General features: G+C 53.4%; 1 protein-coding gene and 1 pseudogene across 1 annotated transcript; one reads left to right on the top strand and one right to left on the bottom strand.

Moving 5' to 3' along the window:
- The first annotated feature begins 502 nt into the window (after positions 1–502).
- Positions 503–13,840, top strand: POP4 (POP4 homolog, ribonuclease P/MRP subunit). Its single transcript, XM_053605208.1, has 7 exons — positions 503–717; positions 2,530–2,582; positions 4,264–4,487; positions 8,608–8,685; positions 8,844–8,905; positions 12,137–12,238; positions 13,154–13,840. Exons 1-7 carry the CDS (start codon positions 711–713, stop codon positions 13,288–13,290), a joined length of 663 nt encoding a protein of 220 aa, XP_053461183.1. The 5' UTR covers positions 503–710; the 3' UTR covers positions 13,291–13,840.
- On the bottom strand, positions 6,817–8,495 carry LOC128595630 (nuclear speckle splicing regulatory protein 1-like; annotated as a pseudogene).
- Positions 13,841–25,951: the final 12,111 nt, after the last annotated feature.

Below are 25,951 nucleotides of genomic sequence, written 5' to 3'. Positions count from 1 at the left end.
AAAAGCAAGCAAGAACCCAGAAAACCGTGGGCCGGCGGCAGGACCCGCTCCAGCAGCTGCCCAGTCTCGCGGGTTTCTTGGACACTGCTCAGAAGATACCCGAACCCCTTATCCCGGAGATCCCTACACCAGCCAGGCAGGAAAGGGAAACTAGGGAAACGCTGCCAGAGAAGAAAGGGAACGAGAGCGCCGGGCCGAGGAACAACTCGCCCGGCGCCGAGACGCGGACGGCCGCACGGCCTCCCGCGGGGTCGCGCGTCCCGGAGGTTCCGCAGCTCTTCGGGGCCCCTCCCGGGGGAAATACGTCCGTCTCGGAGCACGGAAGCAGTCACCGAGACTACCGCTCAGCCTACAAAAGACGCAAGCTCCAAAGGTCCCAAGAATCAAAGCCACCCCGACCGCCCGCAGCAGCACACTTACCCCGACCCGCCGCGGAATCCGCCTCCGGGAGCATGCGCCGCTGCAGGTCGGCGCGAGTCCGTGACGTCACGGCGCGTCATCTCCGAGTTCCCAGCGTTTCCGGGCCCTGCCGTCAGTCGGAGCCGGTGGGTCTGTGGGACACGCTCACCGGCCGCGGGCGCAGGAAACCTTTCCAGCGGGAACTTTGACGTTAGAGGCTTAGGTGGCCGACGGCTTCTGGACAAAGTGGAGAAAGGGAAAGAGCGACGGCTGGCTGAATGTAATCAGAGCGCGCCGGAAGCGGCCTGAAAATGAAGAGTAAGCGGGCCGCGGCTTTGCGGCGGTGTGGGGATGTTTCGGGTCGGAGACGTGGTGGGGGTGGACGGGACGGGTCCGGGCTGCCTGTCGCTGCGGATTCCGAACAGAACTGCTACGAGAATGTCCCCACCTTATATGAAAGAAAGTGAGGGCCAGAGCGCACGTCAGTCGCCAAGCCAATCATTGCTGTCAGGGCTGGAGGCAGACGGGCCTCCAGGGCCGCCTCCATGTGGGGCACTTGGTCACTACCTCTGTGAGCACCGCAGTCCAGGCCCTGCTCTTCTCCTCTGCCTGGTTTTCCACCTTTGTCTGATGTAGGGCGCCGAGAGCTACCAGAGAATGACATCACTAACCCAAAGCTTTGGACTTGGTGCGGGGAAGAGATGGACCAAAGTGGGGGGCGAGCATCAGAGCAAGGGGTGTAGTCACTATTAAGACGGGACCTTCGATCAGGATTGTGTTTTCCACTCTGCCACTACCTACCTACATGATCAAGTTTAGTGTCTCAGCACATCCGAACTTCAGTTTTCTTATATGCATAAGTGTAATTAGATAAAATATATGTAGATTTTGATCGGGTGCCCAGCAAGTAATGAGTGTTCAATAACTGTTAGGTGTGTATTGCGTTAAGACTTGATGCCTGGCACCCGTAACAAGGGAGCCATTGAAGTTGCTCTCTGCAAATAGGTTATAATCCCCATCTTCCATTTGAGGGAGAACTAGACTCTCTATATAACACTTGAAACCAGCTTGGTTTGTTGATCACACACACACAGGGAAGTACAAGAGAGCTGCATGAAATTTATGGTGTAGTGTGAATTGAATTTTCAAGTCATTTGGCCTTTACACCAGGCCTTTGTCCCATTCTTACTCCATTCAGACCTGTACTCTGTGCCAAAGTTTTCTTATTCATACAAATTAAATAAGAAACAGTAGTGTGGAATTATTCAGAAATCGAAACCACATTGTTCAATATATATTTTGAATTTGAAGAAAGACCTATTGTAGTTTATCAGTTCAAGATACCATCAATTATATGATACATTATGGTTTCATAGACTAAAATGAGAACAACCTTTTTTAACATCTTAACAATCAACAAAATTTTATCTCTAACCATCTGCATCCTGGACAGCTGTATCTCATAACTTTCAAATGAGTTACTTTGTTAGACTTAGCGCTCAAACTTCTAACCTATGGTGTTCTAAACCAGTGCAACTCAAAATGTGATCTACTAACCAGCCACAGCATCTGGAAACTTGTTAGAACTGCAGGATCTGGGGGCATCTGGGATTTTAATAAGATCCCAGAGATTTTTACACACATTAAATTTTTGAAAAGCACTCTTTTTAAACCATACCCTTGGAACTTCTAGGATAGATGTGGCCAGAGGGCAGGGTGAGAAACCTTTGCTCTTCCTACCAACGCCCTCTTCTCCTGTGTCTGAATAAGCATATTAATTTTGTAATTAGAAAGAGTCTAGGCTCAGTGCCTGTGGCTCAAGCGGCTAAGGCACCAGCCACATACACCTGAGCTGGCGGGTTCAAATCCAGCCCAAGCTGCCAAACAACAATGACGGCTGCAACCAAAAAATAGCCGGGCGTTTGCCTGTAGTCCCGGCTACTTGGGAGGTGAAGGCAGGAGAATTGCTTGAGCCCAGGAGTTGGAGGTTGCTGTGAGCTGTGATGCCATGGCACTCTACCCAGGGGGGACAGCTTGAGGCTCTGTCTCAAAAAAAAAAAGAAGAGTCTGAGTCTTGCAGCCATACCCCCTAGGAATTGATCGTTTCTTCTTCTTTTTTTAATCCCCCAGGTGTGATCTACCATGCCTTTTCTCAGAAAGAGGCGAAAGACTTGGGTGTCCAGGTACAGTTCTTGGTGAGAGGTCTGGGAGCAACAGAGGTGGTGTGAAGATGGTTCAATGGCTTCTGAGCCTCTAGAGCTGGTTTAGATGTCTTTTCCCATGACTTACTCATTTTTCCAATAGACATCTTAGGCTCAATCAAGGTCTGATATTCTGATAACCTGTTCCACATACCAGCCTCCTTGCCTGTTGAATCAAAGTCAAGTTCTTGATGTTACCTCCCCCTATGTAGGGGCCACGAGGCCATGAGCACCATTGTTTGACCCTGTCATTTCTAAAGAAGGCATGCAAGTCACATTTCATAAGTGGGATTTTACAGATTATATTTGGGTGCTTCAAGATGTTCTGTTCAAAAGTCCCACTTGCGGCTCTTAACAAGAGCATCACCTTGAAATCAAGATTTTGGAAGACCAGTGTACCTTTGATTTACTTCTCCATGAAAGGGAGGCCACTTAGATGTTTGTAAGAATCAAATAGCTGTCCTCTCATAGCACTAATGATGATAACAAGATAATTCTTGGTTGACATCTAAAGGGACAAAGCTGAAGCAGGTACAGTCCCTGCCATGTTCACTGTGAACTGCCTTAAGGATTGTGTGTACCGTATCTTCTTATCTCTGTTTCTCTCCATAGAGGGGGCTTGATTACTTTGGATAGATTGGCATCAATCTTTCAGCCTCAGTGTTTATAGCCTGGTTAGTGCAGCAAGGGCCCAGTAATGGTCCAGCCAAGGGACAGGACCTCAGAGAGAGTCCTCCCCAGGCTGTGGTGACAGGAGGGCAGAGGCAGTGCTGCCAACTGGGGACTAGACTCTTAGACTCCTGCTTGACAGGTAGTGATGCTTGGAGTTTTTCGAGAATTACACACAATTATGACAGTTATTGGGCTCAGAAGTCCTGTCCAGGAGCCTGTTGCTTGTTCACTGTTACTTGATGCTGCTCTTTCTTGGGAAGCGTGAGTGCAGGGCCTGAGATCGCTGACAGTTCCTTTCTGCCCCTTGGAGAATAGCCATACTGTGTCCACCAGGCTGAAAACCGAAGTGAAGGGGATTATTACTGGACACAGTGTCAGAATTCCCACCCCCAGAAGCTAGGCCACACAGAGCACCTGCTCTGTCAGTTTTCCCAGGGTTAGGTCGCTTCCTTCATGGCTGTGGCGTGGTTCTACTCTAAGCTCACCACTGTCTGATCATGACTTATCACATACCTTTGTCAGACATTTCTCAAGACTCTGCTGAGAATGAGGTCTTTTTCCAAATACGAAGGTTTTAATTCTCATTAGAATAATCTCAAAAATGCAGGACAAGAGTCAGTGTTGTATATGGTGAAAGTGTGTGTGGGCCCCGGGGTGGACGGACAGACAGCCTGGAGATGTGGGTGTATGTGGGCCCCAGGTGGATGGACAGATGGCCTGGAGGTGTGGGTGTGTGTGGGCCCTAGGATGATGGACAGACGGCCTGGCAGGTGTGGGTGTGTGTGGGCCCTGGGGTGATGGGCAGACGGCCTGGCAGGTGTGGGTGTGTGTGGGCCTGGTAGGTGAGTGTCTGTGTAGGCCCCAGGGTGGACAGTCAACAGAGGCAGCCTCAGCCCCATGGGCTGCTCCAGTGGCTCCGGGAGTGGAAGCGTGAGGACCCCAGGCTGCCCAAGCAGATCAGGAAGCACTCTGCCACCTCATCCCTGTGCAGCACGTGGGAGCCCAGCGGGCCGAGGCCTTTGTGAAGGCCTTTCTGAAGCGCAGCACACCCCGCATGAGCCAGCAAGCACGTGAGGACCAGCTGGAGCGCAAGGCCGTCATTCTGGAGTACTTCATTCGCCCCAAGCGAAGGGAGAGGAGAAAGAAATCCAAAGGCCTTTCTGCCCGGCAGAGGAGGGAGCTGCGGCTCTTTGATATCAAACCAGAGCAGCAGAGGTGAGCCAGCCTTCCTACCCATGGTGGCCTGATTCCCTGGCCTGGGGTGGACTCTGGGAGCCCAGAAGTTGCCCAGGTCGCCCTGCTCGACTTAAGCCAGGGAGCCGCCCGCTGCCCACCGCCAGAGGGCAGCCTTCCTTTGCTGGGTTGTGCGACTTTGTAATGGTTTGGTCGGCCTGGTCCGAGGCAGGGTGGGACCCACTGGTTTGGCTGCCATCCTCTCCTGGACAAGTAGGATTGGTGCTATGAGGGAATCTGTTGCCTGTGGCAGCAGCCGTCTGTTTTTCAGCTTGTTAGACAGAAAACAGGAACTGATATTTTTTAATGTGTATCTCCTTATAGCCTTTTAATAGCACTAGACAGAATCACCCACTTGGGTTTCATTGCCAGAGATGCTGCCTACACATTCCAGAAGCCTCTGGGAGGAAGTGTCACTGTCTGGTGGGCGGGCACCCCCTCCCTCCAGCTGACCTCCGTTCTCCCGGGGCAGGGCTGAGTCTGCATGTCCTGGGATTGTTTGTAGGTTTTTGCTTAGAGATCTCTGGCCAAATAGCCTCCCACAGTCCAGAAGACATTCACAATCTGTCATTTTGTCCGTGACCCCTCCCGAAATCAGCTGCTTCTGCTGCCTGCCTTGCTTTGCCACTGGTGTCCTTGTGGGCAGAGCTCACTCTGGCTGTGAGTTTGGGGTTCTTGTTTCTGCAGCCTGAAGCTTCATGTAAACAGGACCCCTCTCCCCCGCCCCGCACCAGAAATAGTGGTAATGGCCCCAGAGGAAAGCCTCTGTGTGTTCCATCCTATCCACACCCCTCCCCAGGCCTTCTTGCTTGACACAAGGAGTGCATGGTGACCATTTATTCAGGGCTTACTGCGTTCAATTGCATGTCATAGAAAACCTCAAAATAACAGTGGCTTACACAAGACCGAAGTTTATTTCTCTCATGAAAAGCAGTCTAGACGAGCACCATGTGGGCCGGCATGGCAGGCGGCCCCACAGCCCTTGGACCCAGGCCACACGTGTCCACCGTCAGTGGCTCCTGGGCTGAGCTGCTGACCTGAGCTCCAGCTGGCCGGCTACATCTAGCCAGCAGGAAAGATGGAGGGGCAAAGAAAGGCTCCTTCCTCTTTGTGTTAGCAGAACCTTAGCCCCTGAGAAGCTCCTACCAGTGAGGAAAGTGGGTTCCAGAGGTGAAGGTTCTCGATGTTAGATTACCAGCGGTGGAGTGAGGATTTGCACGCCGTCCTTAACCTCCTGGGTCATAGTTCTTTTTTTTTTTTTTAAAGCATAACAATATTCTCTACTTCATTGTTCAAATATACATATTTTTATCTGAAATACAATATTTACAAAACGAAACAGCTCCTCGCAATAAAACCAACATTATTGAAGAGTTGTTCAAATTATTTTTAAACGGTTGTAGTGGAGCCAGTTTTCCTCAATTAAGTGCCTACAGGGATTTAGCACACTCAGTGTAGAATACAACCGAGAATATGGCATTGATAAGTAAATATTAGATATAAATTCAGCCAAACATTCGAGATAAAAGACTTCTGATTTCAGAAGTATATTTAGAAATATCCCCCATCCACTGTTGTTGCCCTCCCTTTATGCTTTCACACAGCAAGTTCGGGGAGTGACAGTTTTCTGTGCTTCCAGAGGTCTTTTGGGGCAGCCCTCTACCATCTTCTTTCTCAGTTAGGTCTTTGCATTAACCTGTGCCATTTGCCTGGCTGAGTACCCGTTTCTAGCCGGCCGACATTACAGTTTACTCATTGCTTCACGTTGCAGACTTGCTCCCCGCCTCAGCTGGTCTCTCGTTCTCTGCTCTTCTCTTGCTTTCCTCCAGAAGTCTGCTCTGCTCTGGGGATGTGTCACAGCTAGAGGGCTTCTCTTGCTTTCCTCCAGAAGTCTGCTCTGCTCTGGGGATGTGTCACAGCTAGAGGGCTTCTCTTGCTTTCCTCCAGAAGTCTGCTCTGCTCTGGGGATGTGTCACAGCTAGAGGGCTTCTCTTGCTTTCCTCCAGAAGTCTGCTCTGGGGATGTGTCACAGCTAGAGGGCTTCTCTTGCTTTCCTCCAGAAGTCTGCTCTGCTCTGGGGATCTTTCACAGCTAGAGGGCTTCTCTTGCTTTCCTCCAGAAGTCTGCTCTGCTCTGGGGATGTGTCACAGCTAGAGGGCTTCTCTTGCTTTCCTCCAGAAGTCTGCTCTGCTCTGGGGATCTTTCACAGCTAGAGGGCTTCTCTTGGTTTCTTTCTTTGTCCTTTTTTCTCATTTTGCTGGATCTTTCTTGGTCGTGATACTTATTGTTTGCCCTAGAATTGGGGCTGCTTTCCTTTCTGGCTTGATTTTTTTTTTTTTTTTGGAGACAGAGCCTCAAGCTGTCCCCCTTGGTAGAGTGCCATGCTATCACAGCTCACAGCAACCTCAAACTCTTGGGCTTAAGTGATTCTCTTGCCTCAGCCTTCCAAGTAGCTGGAACTACAGGCACCTTCCACAATGTCCTGCTGTTTTTCAGTTGCAATTGTCATTGTTGTTTGACAGGCCCGGGCTCGGTTCAAACCCGCCAGCTCAGGAGTATGTGGCTGGCGCCCTAGCTGCTGAGCTATAGGCACCAAGCTGGCTTGATTTTTTTTCTGAAGATTGAACACTTCTTGTTTTTCTCTATCTCTGTATTTATCATTATTTTCATATCTTTCCTTCCTCACTTTGACATATTCTTCCTTTTATCTGCTTTTCTCTTCCTTCTCCTCTCTCACTGCGTTGGTCCTGAGCATTTCGCTGTTTCTTTCTTGCTCTCTTGGGGAGTTTCTCCTCGTCTTCATCCCTTTTCCATTCTCTGTCACTTCTTTCTCTTTGGTCCCTTGCCCTCAGTTCATCTTCTTGTTCATGCCTCTTCCAGCAGGAATCTCTGTTTCTGGCCCCTCTGCGCCTATGAGAATCCTTCTCTTTCCAGGAATCACAGTCAGTGTGATGTTCTCCTGGTCTCTGGACTGCCTCTTGGTGCTGACCTTGCCTTTTCTCATGTCCTCTTGACTTGGAATCTTCTGTGTGGTGTTTGGCACCATACCCTCTTTCTTCGATAGATGACCGTGAGTGGGTCTGAGTCCTGGGATGCTTGGAATCATCCCCTGAGGTCTCTGTGATCTTTTCCCAACTGCAGTTCCATTTGGTTTCTTCCATTTCACCATCCTCACAAAGCATCAAAGTCGCTGTCTGCATCTGGGTTTTCCAGAATGCACTTCTCCCATGGTGTTATGTTCTTTGACTTTACTTCATCAGAGTAACCCCTTGGTTTCTCTTCCGTTATCCCAGACCTGGCTTCCGGAAAGCTGCACTTAGGTACTTCCTCTTCACCAACCGCTTGATTTAACAGGTGCCTGTGAAACCCACTGAGATCTTCCTGCCTCGTCACTTCCAAACGTGCTCCCATGCAGCGACCCTCCTGTCTTTCTTCCTCTTTAGCTCTCTCTCTCTTATAAGCTGATGTCACAAATGCCTCTTCATCATCAAATTCACCCTCTCTGTGTTTTCTTCTCCATTCTTTTTCCTGTTTCTTTTTACTAATTCCAACTGCATTTAGTAAGTTGTGAATATACTTGGTTTTTGATCTTTCCCCAAAAGCAACTTGGGGTTGCTTCTCCTTTTCTCCCTGCATCTTGTCATAAATACTGTCATATCCATACACAGTGGAGTCTTCGGCCAGGGCCTTCTGGGTTTCCAGTTTGATCTGCCTCGTGGCCTGTTTCTTAGCAGCTTCCCTCTGAAGACGAAAACTCACGGAGGCCTCGTTCCATCTTCATGATTTGGGTTCTCTCAGCTACTTCTGTGATGTTCTTATCTTCTTTGTCATCATCATCAGAATAATTTCCAAACACTTATGGTTTTTTTGCAAAACAGGGTGCAACTGCTGTTCTTTGACAAAATAAGCCCATTTCTTTGACAAAATAAGCCCATACTGCCTGCCCGGAATCGCCACCTTGCTCCCGTGTCCACTGAACATGGCCAGCATTCGTGCCGACCGGGGTCATGGTTCTTGACATCGAGCCATGCTCTGTGCTATTTGGACTTTGTGACCCAAGTGCGTGTGGCTAACCTCCTACCCGTCTCTGGCTTTCCCACAGATACAGCCTGTTTCTCCCTCTGCATGAGCTCTGGAAACAGTACATCAGGGACCTGTGCAATGGCCTTAAACCTGACACGTGAGTTGCATTTCTGAAGCTGTGCCCTCTGGGTCAGATCCCAAGTGGCACAATCATTGTGAACACGGCATTGGGAGCCAGCTCTCTGTGTCACCTGGCCACAGAAGGCTGCAGGCCTTTATCGTGATGTCAACTAAGGGCTTCTGCTCACCTTGTAGGCAGCCACAGATGATTCAAGCCAAGCTGTTAAAGGCAGACCTTCATGGCGCTATGATTTCAGGTAATTTACTCAAAAGTACACAGTCTCCAGACACTCAGACTGTCACTTGGCAGCACAGCACTTGTGTTAGAGCACTCGTCACATTTCTTGCCCCGTCCCCAGACCACAAGTACCGAGAACTGGAAGGGATTTGTAGCTATCCTAGCCATTCTGGTCTGGGCTGGACACCCTCCACGTGGTCTCTGTACCTTTTCCTCACACAGACCCCGTTGGTATCCCCAGTGGCACAGTGGCTGCTGGCACTCACTTCTGGCCTAGAGTCTAGGACATCCAGCCCTGTGGTTTTATGTCACCTGTGAACTTTTGGCTCCCAAGTTGACACCTCCAGCACAGGGCTGCCTGCTGAGCTCCAGGCTCATTCATCCAGCTGCCCACACATGGCCCTGCATGTCCAATGGGCATCTGAGACCTTAGACATCTCAAACAGAACTCTTTTCTTTTTTTTTGAGACAGAGTCTCAAGCTGTAGCCCTGAGTAGAGGGCTGTCTCAGCCTCCCAAGTAGCTGGGACGACAGGCACTAGCCACAACATCCGGCTATTTTTTTGTTATAGTTGTCATTGTTGTTTTAGCTGTCCCTGGCTGGGTTTGAACCCGCCAGCCTCAGTGTAACAGAACTCTGAGTCTCAAATCAACCACTACCCCTGGTCTTGTCCACCTCAGTTAAGAGTACTGCTATTTACCCTGGTTGTTGAGAGCAAAAACTTAGGAAGTATCCATATTTTTTCTCTCTGAATCTCCACCTCTAATCCCTCAGCACACCCAACAGCCAAATCTAAACCACTGTCACCTCCCCCGGATCACTGCAAAAGCTGCCTGACCCTCTCACAGCCGACACGCTGTTCCTCCCCACAGCCCTGTGGCCAGGGCGAGGGCTTTATAACAGACATGGATCCGTCCCTCCCCTACTTTAAACCTTCCGACGGCTTCCCTTCGTACCAGGGTAGGACCCTGCCCCGCTACTATGGTCAGAAAAAAGGCCCCCTGCCTCCCCTGGGCAGCAGGACTGACCGAGCCGGCCTGCCTTCTGTCCTCATGCACCAGGCTTGGTCATCTCGGGGCATTCTTACCTGCTCCTTCCTCTGCCTGCAGACTGTCCTGTGTGTTCAGACTGACCCTGCAGCGGCCAATCTCTCCGAGGGTCCCCCTGACGAGAGGTGACACCACACACCTTTGTCATCTGTCCTTGTTCCCTCACTGCACTGTCACAGTGAGAAGACACAGTTGTCTGTGGTGTGCTGCACCTCACCTCCTCCCCACAGAGCACCAGCTCCAAGCAGGAGCCAGTACCATGTCACTCGGTGCTGCGCCCCAGTCCCTACTGAGGACAGTGCCAGACAGAGGTCAGGACGGGAGGGGCTGCTGTGAGTGATGGCGGCTCCCTTACATCACTGCCAGGAGCTCCAAGCAGGGCTTCCTTTCCATCCAGTGTTCAGGAGGCTCTGGGGGTGCACGGTGATGGGTGTTCATTCAGTTCCTGCAAATGGGACGTGGCTGTGTCATAGCACTCCATCTGTGGGCCTCGATGTCACTGGCATATGTGTGACCTCTTTACTCCAGAATCCTGCCCAAGACCCCTGTGGCCACCTGCACTCCAAAGGACAGCTAGTGAGAACAGACTAAAGACTGCAAAGCCCCAGGCGAAGGATTGGCAGGCTGGGTTCTTGTCAGCATGGCAGTGCCCACTGCTGAGCCTGCACGCTAGGCATTTGCTTTCTTCCTCTGTGAGCTCAGAGGTGTGAGCAGTGCCCACTGCTGAGCCTGCACGCTAGGCGTTTGCTTTCCTCCTCTGTGAGCTCAGAGGTGTGAGCACTGCCCGCTGCTGAGCCTGCACTCTAGGCGCTCACTTTCCTCCTCCACTAGCTCAGAGGTGTGAGCAGTGCCTGCTGCTGAGCCTGCACTCTAGGCGCTCACTTTCCTCCTCCACTAGCTCAGAGGTGTGAGCAGTGCCCGCTGCTGAGCCTGCACTCTAGGCGCTCATTTTCCTCCTCCACTAGCTCAGAGGTGTGAGCAGTGCCTGCTGCTGAGCCTGCACTCTAGGCGCTCACTTTCCTCCTCCACTAGCTCAGAGGTGTGAGCAGTGCCTGCTGCTGAGCCTGCACTCTAGGTGCTCGCTTTCCTCCTCCACTAGCTCAGAGGTGTGAGCACTGCCCACTGCTGAGCCTGCACGCTAGGCATTTGCTTTCTTCCTCTGTGAGCTCAGAGGTGTGAGCAGTGCCCACTGCTGAGCCTGCACGCTAGGCGTTTGCTTTCCTCCTCTGTGAGCTCAGAGGTGTGAGCACTGCCCGCTGCTGAGCCTGCACTCTAGGCGCTCACTTTCCTCCTCCACTAGCTCAGAGGTGTGAGCAGTGCCTGCTGCTGAGCCTGCACTCTAGGCGCTCACTTTCCTCCTCCACTAGCTCAGAGGTGTGAGCAGTGCCTGCTGCTGAGCCTGCACTCTAGGTGCTCGCTTTCCTCCTCCACTAGCTCAGAGGTGTGAGCAGTGCCTGCTGCTGAGCCTGCACTCTAGGCGCTCGCTTTCCTCCTCTGCTAGCTCAGAGGTGTGAGCACTGCCCACTGCTGAGCCTGCACTCTAGGCGCTCACTTTCCTCCTCCACTAGCTCAGAGGTGTGAGCAGTGCCTGCTGCTGAGCCTGCACTCTAGGCGCTCGCTTTCCTCCTCTGCTAGCTCAGAGGTGTGAGCACTGCCCACTGCTGAGCCTGCACTCTAGGCGCTCGCTTTCCTCCTCTGTGAGCTCAGAGGTGTGAGCACTGCCCGCTGCTGAGCCTGCACTCTAGGCGCTCACTTTCCTCCTCCACTAGCTCAGAGGTGTGAGCAGTGCCTGCTGCTGAGCCTGCACTCTAGGCGCTCACTTTCCTCCTCCACTAGCTCAGAGGTGTGAGCAGTGCCTGCTGCTGAGCCTGCACTCTAGGCGCTCGCTTTCCTCCTCTGCTAGCTCAGAGGTGTGAGCACTGCCCACTGCTGAGCCTGCACTCTAGGCGCTCGCTTTCCTCCTCTGTGAGCTCAGAGGTGTGAGCACTGCCCACTGCTGAGCCTGCACTCTAGGCGCTCGCTTTCCTCCTCTGTGAGCTCAGAGGTGTGAGCAGTGCCCGCTGCTGAGCCTGCACGCTAGGCGTTTGCTTTCCTCCTCTGCTAGCTCAGAGGTGTGAGCAGTGTCCGCCCCCAAGCCTGCCTGTCTCTCTCCCACAGCACCACAGAGGCCTCAGCCTTAACCCATCTCCTTTCCTTCACAGTCACAAAATCCAAATGCCCTTCTTACGTGGGTGTTACAGGAATCCTTCTGCAGGAAACAAAGCACGTCTTCAAAATTATCACCAAAGAAGATCGCCTAAAAGGTATGTAACCATGTCTCTGCGGACGTGGTGGGCTATGACCTCCCCAGCCACTACATCATCAGCCCTGTCCTTGAGGCTGCAAGAGTCCAGTGTGTCCTTGTGAGTCAGCCCAGATCACAGATACTTACTGAGCCTGTGCTCCCAGCCTGCAGAGACCATCCCCTGCCCCTGTGGCTGTCCCCAGGGGCATTTGTTAGCACAGCTAGCAGCCAGTGGGGAGGAAGAGCTGCTTGGTGGTGCCCCAGGAGACCCGGGAATACCGTATTTGGGCCCTGGAACTGGAGCCCTCCCCTGCCTGCAGGACGCTGCCTTCCATAAGAGTGTAGCTAAACAGATCACAAGGTGGAAGCCACAGTGCCACCTGTCCCTGGAGTTTGGAGGGCTGTGTCCTTGGTGGTAACACTCGGGGTTCCGTCAGTACCCACATCGCTGTTACAGATGCTTTGAGTCATCCAGGATGTCTGCACATCGCCTCGCCCACCAGTTCAGAGATTCTGAACTGCACTGGGAAGGTCGTGTTCCTTCCGATGTGTCGGCTTTAGCACCTTGTGGCTCCTCCCATGTTTCCATCCATCCTTCTGCTCATGTTATAAACCTCAGAAACTGGGGTCGGAGTTTCCCACCAGGCATAAGGCCCATCTGAAAGTTACGCCGGAAAACTGTTCGTGCTGTTGTTCCACGAGTTTCTGTTTCTGGGATTTTGGTTCATGGCCTTTGACCCTGAAAAGTTAGGTGTTAAGTTCTATTGAGGATGTCACGTTGTCCTGACAGCAGAATAATCATGTGTGACACCAGGCTGCCACCCTTGTGGGTTTTCCCGTTTCCTCCTAGCTTATTTTTTAGTGCAAATGTTGTATGAATAATGTTCTACCTAAAAGTAAACTTACTGCTTGGTTTCTTCATCTTTTTGTCCAGTTATCCCCAAGCTAAACTGTGTGTTTGCTGTGGAAATTGATGATTTTATTTCCTACATCTACGGGAGCAAATTCCAGCTTCGTTCCAGTGAGCGGTCTGCAAAGAAGTTCAAAGCAAAGGGAACAATCGACCTGTGAATTCTTTGCTCCCTCATTCATGACACCTGAAAACTGGCAACTCTCAGTGGAGGGATGACTGAGCCAACTCTGATCAGAGGCTACCTCCAGCCGTGAAAATCAGAGCTAAGGACGCTGTGGGACACAGGAGGACGCGTAGTGTGCTGAGCTGAGCTCAGAAGTCAGGGAACAGGGGTGTGTATTGCTGAGTGATCTCCATTTTACATTACTCCCCTGGAGAGACAGGACCAGCAGAGCACACAGGACGTCCCTGGTGCTAGTGCAGCAGGATGGTCAGGGGTTCTCTGTCAGATTCCTCTGAACGTTCTGTGATGCATCCGTTGTAACTGGGATACAGCACACGTGCAGGGATGGACAGGCTTCCAGTAAGGACTACTCCTGCAGCCCAGCCAGGCTTCCCCAAGGCTGCACCTGATGGCGAGTGTTCAACAAAAAGAAAAGTAAAAAACACAGTCCAGGCACAACTTTGGGTTAAACTCCTTGACCTGACCAGGGTCGACTTCACTGTTTGAGGAAAGCTGGAGGGGATTAAATGATGAAGTTGCTCAGTGATTCGGCTCACTCACTTCAGAAATCACCCCTGGGTGGACCATGGAGGAAAGATGTGGGTCTAGTTGTGCTTATTAATGTGGCTAACCCTGTAGTCCAGCACTGTAGGAGGCCTGAGCTCAGGAGTTCGAGACCAGCCTTAGCAAGAGCAACACCCCATCTCTACTAAAAACAAAAACTAGTCGGGCGTTGTGATGGGAACCTGTAGTCCCAGATACACAGGAGGCTGAGGCAGGAGGATCACTTGAGCCCAGGAGTTTGAGTTTGCTGTGAGCCAACTCAAGGCCACAGCACTGTAGCCTAGGTGACAGAGGGAGACTCAAAAGTTCCAGTATCGGCAGATTAAAAGGATAGCAGCTTTCTCGTTCCTGAGTCTGTAGACTCCAAAGGCAGGTAGGCTGAAAGGAAGTCAGACTGCACCTCTCCACAGTCTCCAGCAAGGGCACCGTCAGTGTCTCAGCAACAGATTTGTTTGTTTGTTTTTGCGGTTTCTGGCCGGGCTGAGTTTGAACCCGCCACTCCGGCATATGGGGCCAGCACCCTACTCCTTTGGGCCACAGCACCATCGATGTCTCAGTGACAGTTTTGTTTGTTTGTTTTGCGGTTTCTGGCCAGGCTGAGTTTGAACCCGCCACCCCAGGCATATGGGGCCAGCACCCTACTCCTTTGGGCCACGGACGCCATCAATGTCTCAGTGACAGTTTTGCTACCAAGAGACTCAGCTTTTCCATCTGATTCTAAGTCTGTGTTGCGATGTGTCCAAAAGGCCAGAGGATGAGGCTCTTGTACCCACGGCCCAAGTGGAGACAGCAGTGTGAACTGGGCCTCCACCCTCTGGCGTCAGAAAGCCAGCTGAGTCAGAGGCCTGATTACCCCTTTGTGGGAGGCAAGTGTCTGCTGACCCAGGAGGTGAGGGCAGACTCTCCTGACCACAGGCAGCAGGTTCCCATGCCTTTTGTCCCACTGGGAGAAGCATCAATGCTGGAGGCCTAACTTACCAGCTGTCTCATCCCATCTCCACACTGGCGAGGGGCACCGTGGAGGAGGGAAGCATCAACAGGTCTTCAGGACAGGAGAGCTGAGGAGCCCAGCTCTGTGCCCACACCTCCCGAGGGCTCACGGTGCTCCCCGAGTGCCCCAGCCCAGGGCCCATCTGTGCTGCCGCCTGTGTGCGCGTCCACTGCTCAGAGGGGCACATCCATGCAGCAGGGGCCCCCAGTGCAGTCACGCTGCCCGTGACGCGTCCACTGCTCAGAGGGGCGCACCCATGCAGCAGGGCCCCCCAGTGCAGTCACGCTGCCTGTGACGCATCCACTGCTCAGAGGGGCTCGTCCATGCAACAGGGCCCCGCAATGCAGTCACGCTGCCTGTAACGCGTCCACTGCTCAGAGGGGCTCATCCATGCAACAGGGCCCCGCAATGCAGTCACGCTGCCTGTGACACACAGCGTACATGGGCCACAGACGGAGCTCAGGCCCCGGCACCACCTTGGACAGGCAGCCCAGCCATGAGACTGCGTGGCCACCCCATCCTCACTTTGCCACAGGGAGACTGAGATGCAGAGGGGTCACCTGCCCACGGCCTCACTGAGGGGTGGAGTTGGGGCTTAGTAGTCTGGCTTTAGAGCTGAGGTTTCAACTACCAGGCAGCTGCAAGGCGGAGAAAGAGACTGCTAAGTGATGGAGCGTGGTCCCTCCACTACCTGCTTCCTGCTGCGGAGATGTTTTCTCTTTGTGTGAAAGTGGCTTCTCTCCTCCTAACCATCTGAGAGCCCCACACTGCAACAACCCAGGTGCTGGAGCTCGAAGCCACTCCGCCCTCACCACCCTCTGCAGTGGAAAAGACATCCAATATCATGTAAATACACAGTTGCTTTTCAGAAAAGTTGTTGGTACCACTTGCCATGTGAAATCTGTTTTTCATTTGGCGCAGACTCAAGTTCTTGTGTGAGGGGCTGTTTAATTTGCAGGCTCCACTCCCCCTCTTCCCAAGGAGACTTAGTGAGAGTGCCCACCTGCCAGGAATCTGTGTATCTGGGGTCCCCCTGGCCTTCCCAGGGCCCACACTGTCCTCCCAGGTGGAGAGGGGCCCAGCTAGGCTGCACACCATTCCTGATGAGACTGTGCTGACCTTGGTACGGGGCAAGCCCTGAGGCCTAGGGATAGGGAGCGAGGATGGCCAGGCTGTCCCCAAGTACTGTAGCACAGGGCTTATCATGAAGGGTGATGCGGTACTTTCCAGTCCAATGTCTCCCATCTCCCCTGCCCAAGGGACAGGACCTAGCAAACCTGCGGATAACTGAGCCTGCTTCATGGAAATGTTCACTCCAGAGAAAGCACCAGAGAGACCACTGGAGAGAATGGTTAACACCTGGAGACAGAACACAGGAGGCTTCGGGGCAGGAAGCATCAGCCTAATGACCCTCCGTTCTCTGAAGGGGGAGCAAGCCCTGGGCCCTATAAGGGCTCCCCGGAGCCGCTCTGGCCTCTGTGGGGACAGGAGGCAGAGGGTGAAGCCTGGAGGGGAAGGTGAGGGCAGCGTGGGTCCTGGCTGATGGATCAGTCTGCTCAGGCCACTGTCCCAGACTGCCACAGACTAAGGGCTTCAGAAACAGATTTATATTTTCGCAGTTCTGGAGACTAGAAGTCCGAGGTCAAGGTGCTGTCAGGGTTGGTGTCTGGAGAGGCTCTATCCCTTGACTGCAGATGAGGGATCCCTTGCTGTGTCCTCACAGGGCCTTTCGGTTTTGTTTCTGGAGAAAGAGTCTCACTCTGTCACTCTGGGTAGAGTGCCCTGGTTTCATCACAGCTCACAGCAACCTCAAACTCTTAGACTCAAATGATCTTCCTGCCTCAGCCTCCTGAGTAGCTGGGACTATAGGTGCCTACCATGACACCCAGCTAGTTCTGCTATTTTTAGTAGAGACAGGGTCTTGCTTAGTCTGGTCTCGAACTCCTGAGCTCAAGGCATCTTCCTGCCTTGGCCTCCCAGGGTTCTGGGTTTCTAGATGTGAGCCACCATGCCTGGCCCCTGGTTCCAGATTTAAGCCCCCACACCTGGCCTCTGGGGCCTTTCTTTATGAGCAATGACAGAGACTTCTGGTATTTCTCCCTCTAGTCCTATTGAATTAGGTCTCCACCGTAATGACCTTGTTTGATCATACCTCTTTAAAGACCCCATCTCAAATGCAGTCCCACAGGGGATCAAGGCTTCAGCGTATGAATGGGGGATAGGAACACAATTCAGTTCCTAAGAGCCATGGAGCCTTCCCAACCAGGACAGGCTGGCTGTGCCTCCTGGGAAGGCTCCGAGACCCAGCCTGGCCTTCTGGCACCCTCAGAGGGAGCACTTGGACTCCCAGCCACTTCACCCAGCCCAAGCACCAGCCACTGACCTCACATGACCACTGAATTCTGTGGCTTGGTCAATCGGATGTAGGTCCAGGCCTGCTCCCTCACACCCAGAGCCCTGGGGTTGCTCAGTTACCCTTCACTTTCACAAACAGCTGAACTTTCCCTCACCACCAGGACCAGGCACGGTCTGGCTGGGGGAGGAAATGTGCACACACATGGACTGGGCGGGCAGGGACAGCTCGGTGGGCGAGGGGCTCCGGATCTGGCATGTGGAGGTTGTAGGCACACCACAGCTCAGGACAGGAGCCTGCAGAACCATCGGGCACCCGGGAGCTGTGAGGATCTTCCCACCAGGCTCCGGCCAGGCAGGAGGGAGGCAGGAAGGGGTATGTGGCTGCCTGTGTCACCCATAGATGTCTGCAGACCCGCCCAGCCTAGGAGGGGAGAGGTGCAGGAATTGCTAGAAATGGTCTAATTTGTAGGGCAGGATGTGGAGTTAGTTCTGCTGTCTATCCACCCAGTCCTGAAGTCCTTGGGACCCTGGGTGTCAACATCTGTCCAGCGGGGCCATTAGACTTAATCAGCCTTCCCTGCATCAGGGTGCTGGAAGTTCCTGTGTCAGAATCGGTGGTGTTGAGTGTCAAAAGCAATCTGAGCCTGGCCACGGTCAAACCTGCTGAGTACGACTCCAGGGTGGGCCCAGGTAGCCACGTGTTCAGCTAAGCCCGTAGCTGGTTTCTCCAGACACCCATGTTGGGGCTGGTGGACTCCAGATGGTGCCCAAGGCCTCTGCCTACTCTGATGTCTGGACTGTGATTTAAGATTTGGGACTCAGGCTGGCATTTTCTGGATGCTGGAAAAGATGATCAAATGACCACTCGGTCAAGTTCCTAAGAGTAAACGTGAACACCACCCACCCCCGCCCCTGCCATCCATAAATTATAGTAAAAAGCTGTCTTTCTGGACAATGGCTTTAGCTTTAATTTAGTTTGCATTTCTTAGCTGTAATGCCTAATTAAGACATCTGTTAAATGTCTATAATATTAGTTTAATAGAGGGGGTTCTAATAGAACCGTATTGGATTTGTCCATTTAATTAACCTCATGGGCCTTTAATGGATGGCTTAAATAGACACCATTAACAAGAGTGCTAGACAAATTAAAATTAGAGTCAATAACATTCTCAGTAATTTTTCCTGAGCTGTGAAGGACAGGCATTACTGAGGAGATGGGCGCAGAGATGGGCTGCACACAGTGAGGGTTGGACCTGCTGTCCCCAGACAGGAGTCCTGAATGGATGGGCCCCAGGTGGGGTCCAACCATCCTATATCCTTCCTGGTCAGCTCCACCCAGAGAAGGGACCACTCTCCACCCACACACAGGTGGCAGTTCTCAGGAGTGGAGGCCTACCGACCTCTCCATGCACCTTTACAGCCCAGGCTTCTGACCTGTAAGAGGTGCTCAACAACTGTCTATAGAGGAAAATGCACAATGTGCCCAACCACGCCACCCCCTGGGTGCCCAGCAAATGTCCCAGCCTGCGGGCCACACACCCACTGCCCTCCACCCCCGCCAGCACCCATGGTCTGTCACTGACTCAGGGGGAAACCCCAGAGCCATCTTTGATTCCTCACTGTGCCCACACCCAGCCTCACTTCTCATCAGGCCCTGTGGCTCTCTCTCCACACACCACCCAGCCCCACCCTGGCCTCTGTGTGTCCGCCTGTGCTGGGCCCCACCGTAGCCCAGGGGCTTCGGTGAAGCATGACTCAGACTGTGTCACTCGGCTTAACACCACACTTGACTTCCTGAGCTGACCCCAGCTGCTCCTCCACCTGGTGGGGAGTCCCCCAGCCTGGTGCACGCCAGCCCTCCTGTCATCTTACCCCAGCTCTCATTTTCTGCGTTCTTCTCAGTTCTCAGGCACCTGCTGTCCCTTGTTTGCTATCACCATCTCCCACTGGAGTGCAGGCTCCATGAAAGCTGGGACCTTGCCATCTCGTCCACCTTTGTAAGCACGTCACCCCTCTGTTGTGCGTATAAGAATCGTTCAGCAAATATTTGTTGTCTGACCAAAAGAATACAATAAAGTGAGCCAAGGGTGTGGCTGTAATGATAGATAAGATTGGTGCCCACAGCAGGGGTCACGCCAGCCAGTGACCCCCGTCTGGCCCAGAGAAAGCCCCTGTGTTAGGTGAGTGGCAGAACGGCGCACTCCTGACACTCCTGAGCCCGACACCCCGTCTCATCCTTCTTCACCGGCAGACACCCCAGGCAGCGGGAGTCCCCGGGTGCCAGGCACCCTTGGGTCACCAGGCCCGGCCCTTCTGCCACGCCTGGGTTCACGCTCCACCGACAACTGTGACAGGTGGTGACGTGGCCGGCTCTTCTCCGCTCCTACTGTCGCCCACTGAGCCCCTGCTTGCGGGTGGCCGGTGTGCTAGGGCTTGGAGAGGCTGAGCCCAGCAGGAGACCAAGTCACGACCCCGGGTCCCAGGCCCAACCTGCTCTGGACTCTCAGTTCCAACCACAAAGGACATAGGGCAGCGGTTCTCAGCCTGCGGGTCGTGACCCACAGGAATTGTATTAAAGGGCCGCAGCATTAGGAAGGTTGAGAACCACTGGCGTAGAGAAACAGAGCATGGTGATTGTTGTGAGCACACGTGACCTGCACAAACCAAACTGTGTCCTCTGCCAAAAGACAGGAAGGGACTGAGAAGTACTGCCAGCAGCCCTGCCCTCGTGTCCAGTGGGTCTGCCTCGCAGTGAGTGTGAGATACAAAGCACCCTGAGGGCAGCGCCTGTGGCTCAAAGGAGTAGGGCGCCAGCCCTATATACTGGAGGTGGTGGGTTCAAACCTGGCTCCAATCAAAAACTGCAAAAAAAAAAAAAAAAGCACCCTGAGTTGTCCTGGTGTCCCCAAAACTGTGCAATGATAATGTTCTTCACAAAAACATGGGACCCTGACTAGTGGTGCAACAGAGTGCCAGCTCCAGAGGGCGGACGTGCACCTCTCTTCCCGACTCACGTTCACACTGGTGGCTTGACACCACCTTGGCAGGAGTGTTTACACCATGGCAACTCACACTCACTGCACACCAGGACCTGTCAAACATTGCCAGCTCACCCCTGCCCCACTCCCCCACCTGCAGTAAAAGCAGTGATAAAGGCTGGGTGTGGTGGCTCGCACCTGTGATCCCAGCACTCTGGGAGGCCGAGGCGGGTGGATCACCTGAGCCCAGGAGTTGCAGACCAGCCTGAGCAAGAGCGAGACCCTGTCTCTACTAAAAATAGAAAAACTAGCCGAGTGTTGTGGCAGGTGCCTGTGGTCCCAGCTACTCAGGAGGCTGAGGCAGGAGGATCACTTAGGGCCAGGAGTTTGAAGTTGCTATGAGCTGTGATACAAAAGCACTCTACCAAAGGCAACGAAGTGAGACTCTGTCCCCCCCAAAAAAAGATGAGGCCAGACAGCTGAGCTGGAATCAGGCAGGCAGAGATCTTCAGCAGAGGGCCAGGGGGCAGGAAGGGCCCCTGGAGGGGAGAGAGGCTGAGCGGCTGTGAATGGCAGACAGAGGGCCAGAGCAAGGGCTGGGCATCTGTGAGGAACATCATGGCCAGGCCAGGGTGTTGGTATTGGGGATACATAGAAATAGGCTTAAGGGGTGAACATAGCACCCCCAATATAGGTGTCAGGGGCACAGCCCCTTCACCTCCAGGTTTCCACTTACAGCCGTCTGGGTGTCCACCCATAGCCAGTGTCCTGAGGACAGCAGCCTCAAGAAGGACACAGAGGCCAGCCACAGCCACCCAGGCTGGGGAAGAGAGGGGCTATGGGCAAGGCCGGAAGGGTCAAAGAGCCGGGCAAGGCAGCAGCTGAGACTTCTGAAAGAAAAGAGGGGTGTGCCGGTGGTGGGGAAGACCCAGACAGCAGAAACTGGAGGGAGATGTCAAAACTGCACCCCAGAGGTGGGAGCAGTGTGGACACACGGCCAGGGTGCTAGGGAGCCGGACCCACTCCCAGCTGACTTTGTGAGATTACTGTAAAACAAGCATCAGGAGTAAAGCGTGGTGAGTGAAGCTGGTGTGTGGTGTCACCCTAATCTCACAGCATTCCCATGCCTTGCTCACCCCTCGTCCAGACACACCGACCTGGGGCTTTGCCATCGTGTCCCCTCCACAGCTGCATTCTTGGTGGGACCTCAGAATATCCCCCAAGAAATTCAGAGCCGGTGGCCCATTCACTGGCTGAGGACACCAAGAATAATTCACTGAGGATCGCACAGCTGGATCTGGCAGCTGGGGCCCTCTTCCCAAATCAGCTATTCCCTAAATTTAAAGCCCTGTTGCCTGGAAGGGTGAGAACGGGGCTATTTTTTGCAAAGCATGAACCCCTGCCAGCTCCTGGCTCCTGGTGGTGTTTGCAGCAGAATTTAAAGACTGCAATAACTATTGAACGCCCTATTATCCGGCTGCCTAATTAATGTAAATGATAGTTATGGTCCGCACACCAAAGCTTATGTTCCTCGGAGGAGGCCCTGCCAGCCGCCTGGGCCCCATTCCAGGGGTTTTATGGTCGCAGCACCGTTCTGGCTTTATTGAGTAAAAGGTAAGTCGTGGTCCTAAATAATGAAAACAGAAGAGCTAATGGACCCCGTGAAGGAGGGCATCGTGGGCTCCAGTCCCCAAATTGGATGACAGAGGTACCACCAAGCTCTCTCCTGTCAGACCCAGAGCTCCACATCTCAAGTGAAGCCCAGCGGCAGTATTTCCTGGGCCTCCTCGAGGGGAGAGAAAGGAGATGTTTCTCCCAGTGTCTGAATGTAGAAGAAAATCCTACAAGGCCTGCATTGCTGGCCCCTGTCCCTCCCGCCCCACCTCATGCCAGGCTCCCTCCTCCGTTCCGGCTCCAGACAAGTGGACCAGTTGGGCTGTGTCTGCCCAGAACTTCCCTGGTTTAGTGAAAACCAGAGCAGAGAAGGTCATGGTGCCCAGCCCCACCAGCCTAGCCTTGTTCTCAGGACACTGGCCCGGGATGTTGTCCTCTTTGCTGGGCTGTGTCTCGCTCAGTCAGCTCCGGCACCACAGCAAAGACCACAGGCTGGGGGCTTATACACAACAATGTAACTCGCACAGTTTGGGGGCCGGAGGTCCAAGCTGAGGCATCTGGGGGGACCAGGTTTCTCACAGACAGCATCTTCTCACTGTGTCCTCACACGGCAAAGCAGGCAAAGCATCTCTCTGGAGCCCTAATCCCGTTCATGAGGGCTCCACCCTCATGACCTAATCCCCGCCCAGAGGCTCCAGCTCCCCAGATCACCACCCCGGGAATGAACTCGTGGGGGACACCAATAATCACTCCATAGCAGTCTGGCTCCTGTTAGCTCCTCAGGGGACAAACCTTCCTACAGAGGCCTTCTTGGGCCCCCCTAACTCAGTTGGTCACCCTCTGCCCAGAGCTGGAGAACGAAGGTGACTTTTCACGGCCAGTCTGTCCCAGTCCTGGGGGAGAGGGCTGGGCCTTGCAGCGTCTGCCCAGCCCTGCAGGGCAGGGGTGGGACGGGCCTTCCTTCCTAGAAAGAACCTATGTCTAAGGTCAGGCCCAGCGACACACACCTGTAGCACCAACTATTTGAGAGGCTGAGGCAGGAGGATCTCTTGAGCACAGGAATTTGAGTCCAGCCTGGACAACATAGTGAGACCCTGTTGAAGGAAGGAAGGAAGGAAAGAAAGAAGAAAGGGAGGGAGGGAGGGAGGGAGGGGGGAAAGGGAGAAAGCAGGAAGGAAGCTATGTCTAGCTCAGTACAGCTCAGTCCTGGCTACATGTTAGAATCATAGAGTTTTAAGAGCAACATTAAAGCACAGACTTTACCCCCTGCCCAATTAAACTGGAATGCCTGGGGTGGGGCCCTGACATCTTATATTTGTAATCAGGGTGGCCTTGGGCAAGTCACTCACCTGTGTGACTTGCTCTATTCTGGCGCTTTCTGTTCAGTAGACAGTTTATACCCTCCAGGAGCCTAGAGCATGGTAAGGTTTGTCCTTGCTCCCTCCCCATCACGTCTGTCTTTCCTTCCCAGCCACCTGCCCTGTACCTCCAGGTCCCAGCCCCAGACACAGAAGCAGCAGCTTCACCTAGGCTGTTGAAGCAGCTGCCACGGTGGGAGGAGGCCACATCCCCATAATAAATCCTCTGGTGGCTCTGCTCCTGTGGTTGAACTCCAGCAGACACCATCCCTGTGCACCTGCCCTGAGATCATCCAGTGAGCACAAGGATAACACACAGGGCCCCCGGGTACAGGAGCAGCCTCCACCCCCCTGCCAGTGAGGACTCCCAGGAACACCAGCAGGTCCACCTCACCAGGTACCCAAGTCCATTTCGGAAGGAACTTTGGCCCGGGGGAGAAGAACTGGGCCAGAGTCTGTTAGGATCCAGAGCGTAGCCTGGGCTGAGGGCACCCTCTCCACAGCCAGCTGCACCTCACTCCCCTTCCTTTCCTAGTGAAAATGTCCTCAAAACATCTATCTTCTAGGCCACAGAAGGCTTTGAGGTTGACCTTCAGCATCCAGGCACCACCCCAAAAACTGCTCTAAGCCAGTTGTGCTAACAGTAAGGGGCCTAAAGCCACATCCTGGCCTTGCTAGGACTGTTTGCCTGCTGTTTTGGTTCTCTCCACTTTTGGTGGGGATGGATTTTATCTCCTGGTCTCCTTGTGGCTGAGTGAGGCCATCAAACAACCTGGGCAATGACCCTGGGCAATGGGTCATGAGTGGCAGCCAAGCGTGGCCTTCTCAGCCAGGAGCATCTCCCTGCTGGCATGAGACCCTCAGCATTCACTTTCCCACCGGCACAGTGGGTGCAGTCACCAGCAATATTCTCGATGGTGGCCACCCTTCCACTGGGTCCCCCTTTCCTGCCCTGTCAAGGCACGCTTAGCATGAGTGAAAAGTAAACTTTGTTGTTTTAAGTCACTGATACTTGGGAATTTTTGTTACTGCAGCATAACCTGGTTTATCCTGACTGTTACACAATCCTGCTGTGGGTAAGGTGGGGTCTCTTCCCTTCCAGAATGAGCCTACAAACCCTTTTCTTCCTCCACATGGTGCTACGGGAAGCCTAGAACTCAGACCCCATCTGGGGACTGAGAGCCAGTCTGACGGAAGAAAAGCTGCCACCCTGCTGAAAACCACAGGGCAGAGAAGGAGGACCCTTGCGGACAGGGCCAAACCACAGTGTCAGTCAGCCCTGACCCGCTCCCACTTCTGAGCTTCCTGTGAGGTGAGATGATCACATTCTTTCTTGTTGAAGCTGATTCAAGCTGGAGTTTCTGCTGCCTGCAGCTGCAAACACCCTGACCGACAGATGACATGGCCACGTTTCTGGGCCAATCGTTTCAGCCGAGGATGCTGAGCAGACAGAAACAGCAGAGCATGGTGGTTCGCTGGTCTGGGGTGCTTCATTTTAATGGGAAGGCTAAGCTTTGCCAGCCCATCAGTGAGGGGAGGAGGGACTAGACCAGGAGAAAGGGACTGTCTTAGTTTGGGCTTGCCCAGGAATGGGCTCTGAGACAAGTCTTTAGTGCAGTAGTTTATTGTGGAGGTAAAGATAAACAGTGCCGAGGGAGAGGGGAAGGGAAGGCAGCCAGTGCAGGGGGTGTTAGCTAGTGAGTAACTGTGGGCAGCTGGAGCTGAATCCTACTAGGTCCTCTGGGAGACAGCACAAAACATCCCCTTGCTATCCCACCCACAGGGTGGGGGGCTTGGGGTATTTCTCCAGCAATGCCAGCTGGTTGGGGCTGATTCACTGGCACTTTCAGCCCCCCAAGCAGGTGGACACAGGTGGGTTCAAGCGCTTGCCAAGTTGCCCCCTTTGCACCTTAGCAAGAGCCCCAGGAGCCAGTTTTCCTTCCCTCCCTCCTTTCTTCCTTCCTCTTTCTTTTAACAGATTCTCACTCTGTTGCCCAGACTAAAATGCCATGGCGTCTTAGCTCACAGCAACCTCAAACTCCTGGGCTCAAGAGATCCTCCTACCTCAGTCTCCCAAATAGCTGATTCTACAGGCTCCTGCCACAACGCCTGGCTAGTCTTTTCTATTTTTAGTAGCGATGGGGTCTTGCTATTGCTCAGGCTTGTCTCAAACTCCTGAGCTAAAGCCATCCATCTGCCTCAGCCTCCCAGAGTGCTGGGACTACAGGTGTGAGCCACTGCATCCAGCCCCAAGAGCCATTTTCAACATCCAGACTCACCTGGGAGTCTCAGGAGTGTGTCCTCAGCTGGCCAAGATGGAACAGCAGGATCTGAACCCCAAATGTCTGACTCTGAAGCCCCGTCTGCTTTCCCCACAAACCGGTACACACTCAGCAAAGTTATTCTCAGCCACCGCCTGGCCAGCTTCTCAGAGGAGAATAATGGAGGTCCCACTTTGGGGACGCGCCAGCTGCCTGCCTTTGCAAATGGTCACTCTCTGGGACGCCCTGTCCTGGAGCCCTTTGGGTGCCCACTGTGATCAACAGTCAAGTCCTCCCCTTCCGTGGTAGCCGCTCTTTGCCGAGCCTCTTCTCTGGAATGTTTTTCTGCAGGTGCTAATGAATGACCCTTACATTTCCCAGGAAAGGCAGCCTCCTTCTGAAGTGGTTTTAAGATCTCTGCTCTTGATTGCAATCTTCCAAGAGCTGATTTTGGCACTTGGCTCTTATTTCTGAAGTGATGATGGAGAGGAGAGGAGAGGAAAGCCAGAAGAAAAGTGTTCTGTGCTCAGCTCTT

Source organism: Nycticebus coucang, chromosome 10 (genome assembly GCF_027406575.1).
Source record: "Nycticebus coucang isolate mNycCou1 chromosome 10, mNycCou1.pri, whole genome shotgun sequence".
NCBI lineage: Eukaryota > Metazoa > Chordata > Mammalia > Primates > Lorisidae > Nycticebus > Nycticebus coucang.
The sequence above is the reverse complement of the archived record's forward strand: the minus strand, read 5'-3'. Positions and strand labels throughout refer to the sequence as shown.

What these genes read in the sequence shown, in the direction of transcription:
- POP4 (XM_053605208.1), top strand. An exon ending in TCATGGCGCTATGATTTCAG is followed by an intron (nt 8,906 to 12,136) that starts GTAATTTACTCA and finishes TTTCCTTCACAG; the next exon opens with TCACAAAATCCAAATGCCCT. An exon ending in CAAAGAAGATCGCCTAAAAG is followed by an intron (nt 12,239 to 13,153) that starts GTATGTAACCAT and finishes CTTTTTGTCCAG; the next exon opens with TTATCCCCAAGCTAAACTGT.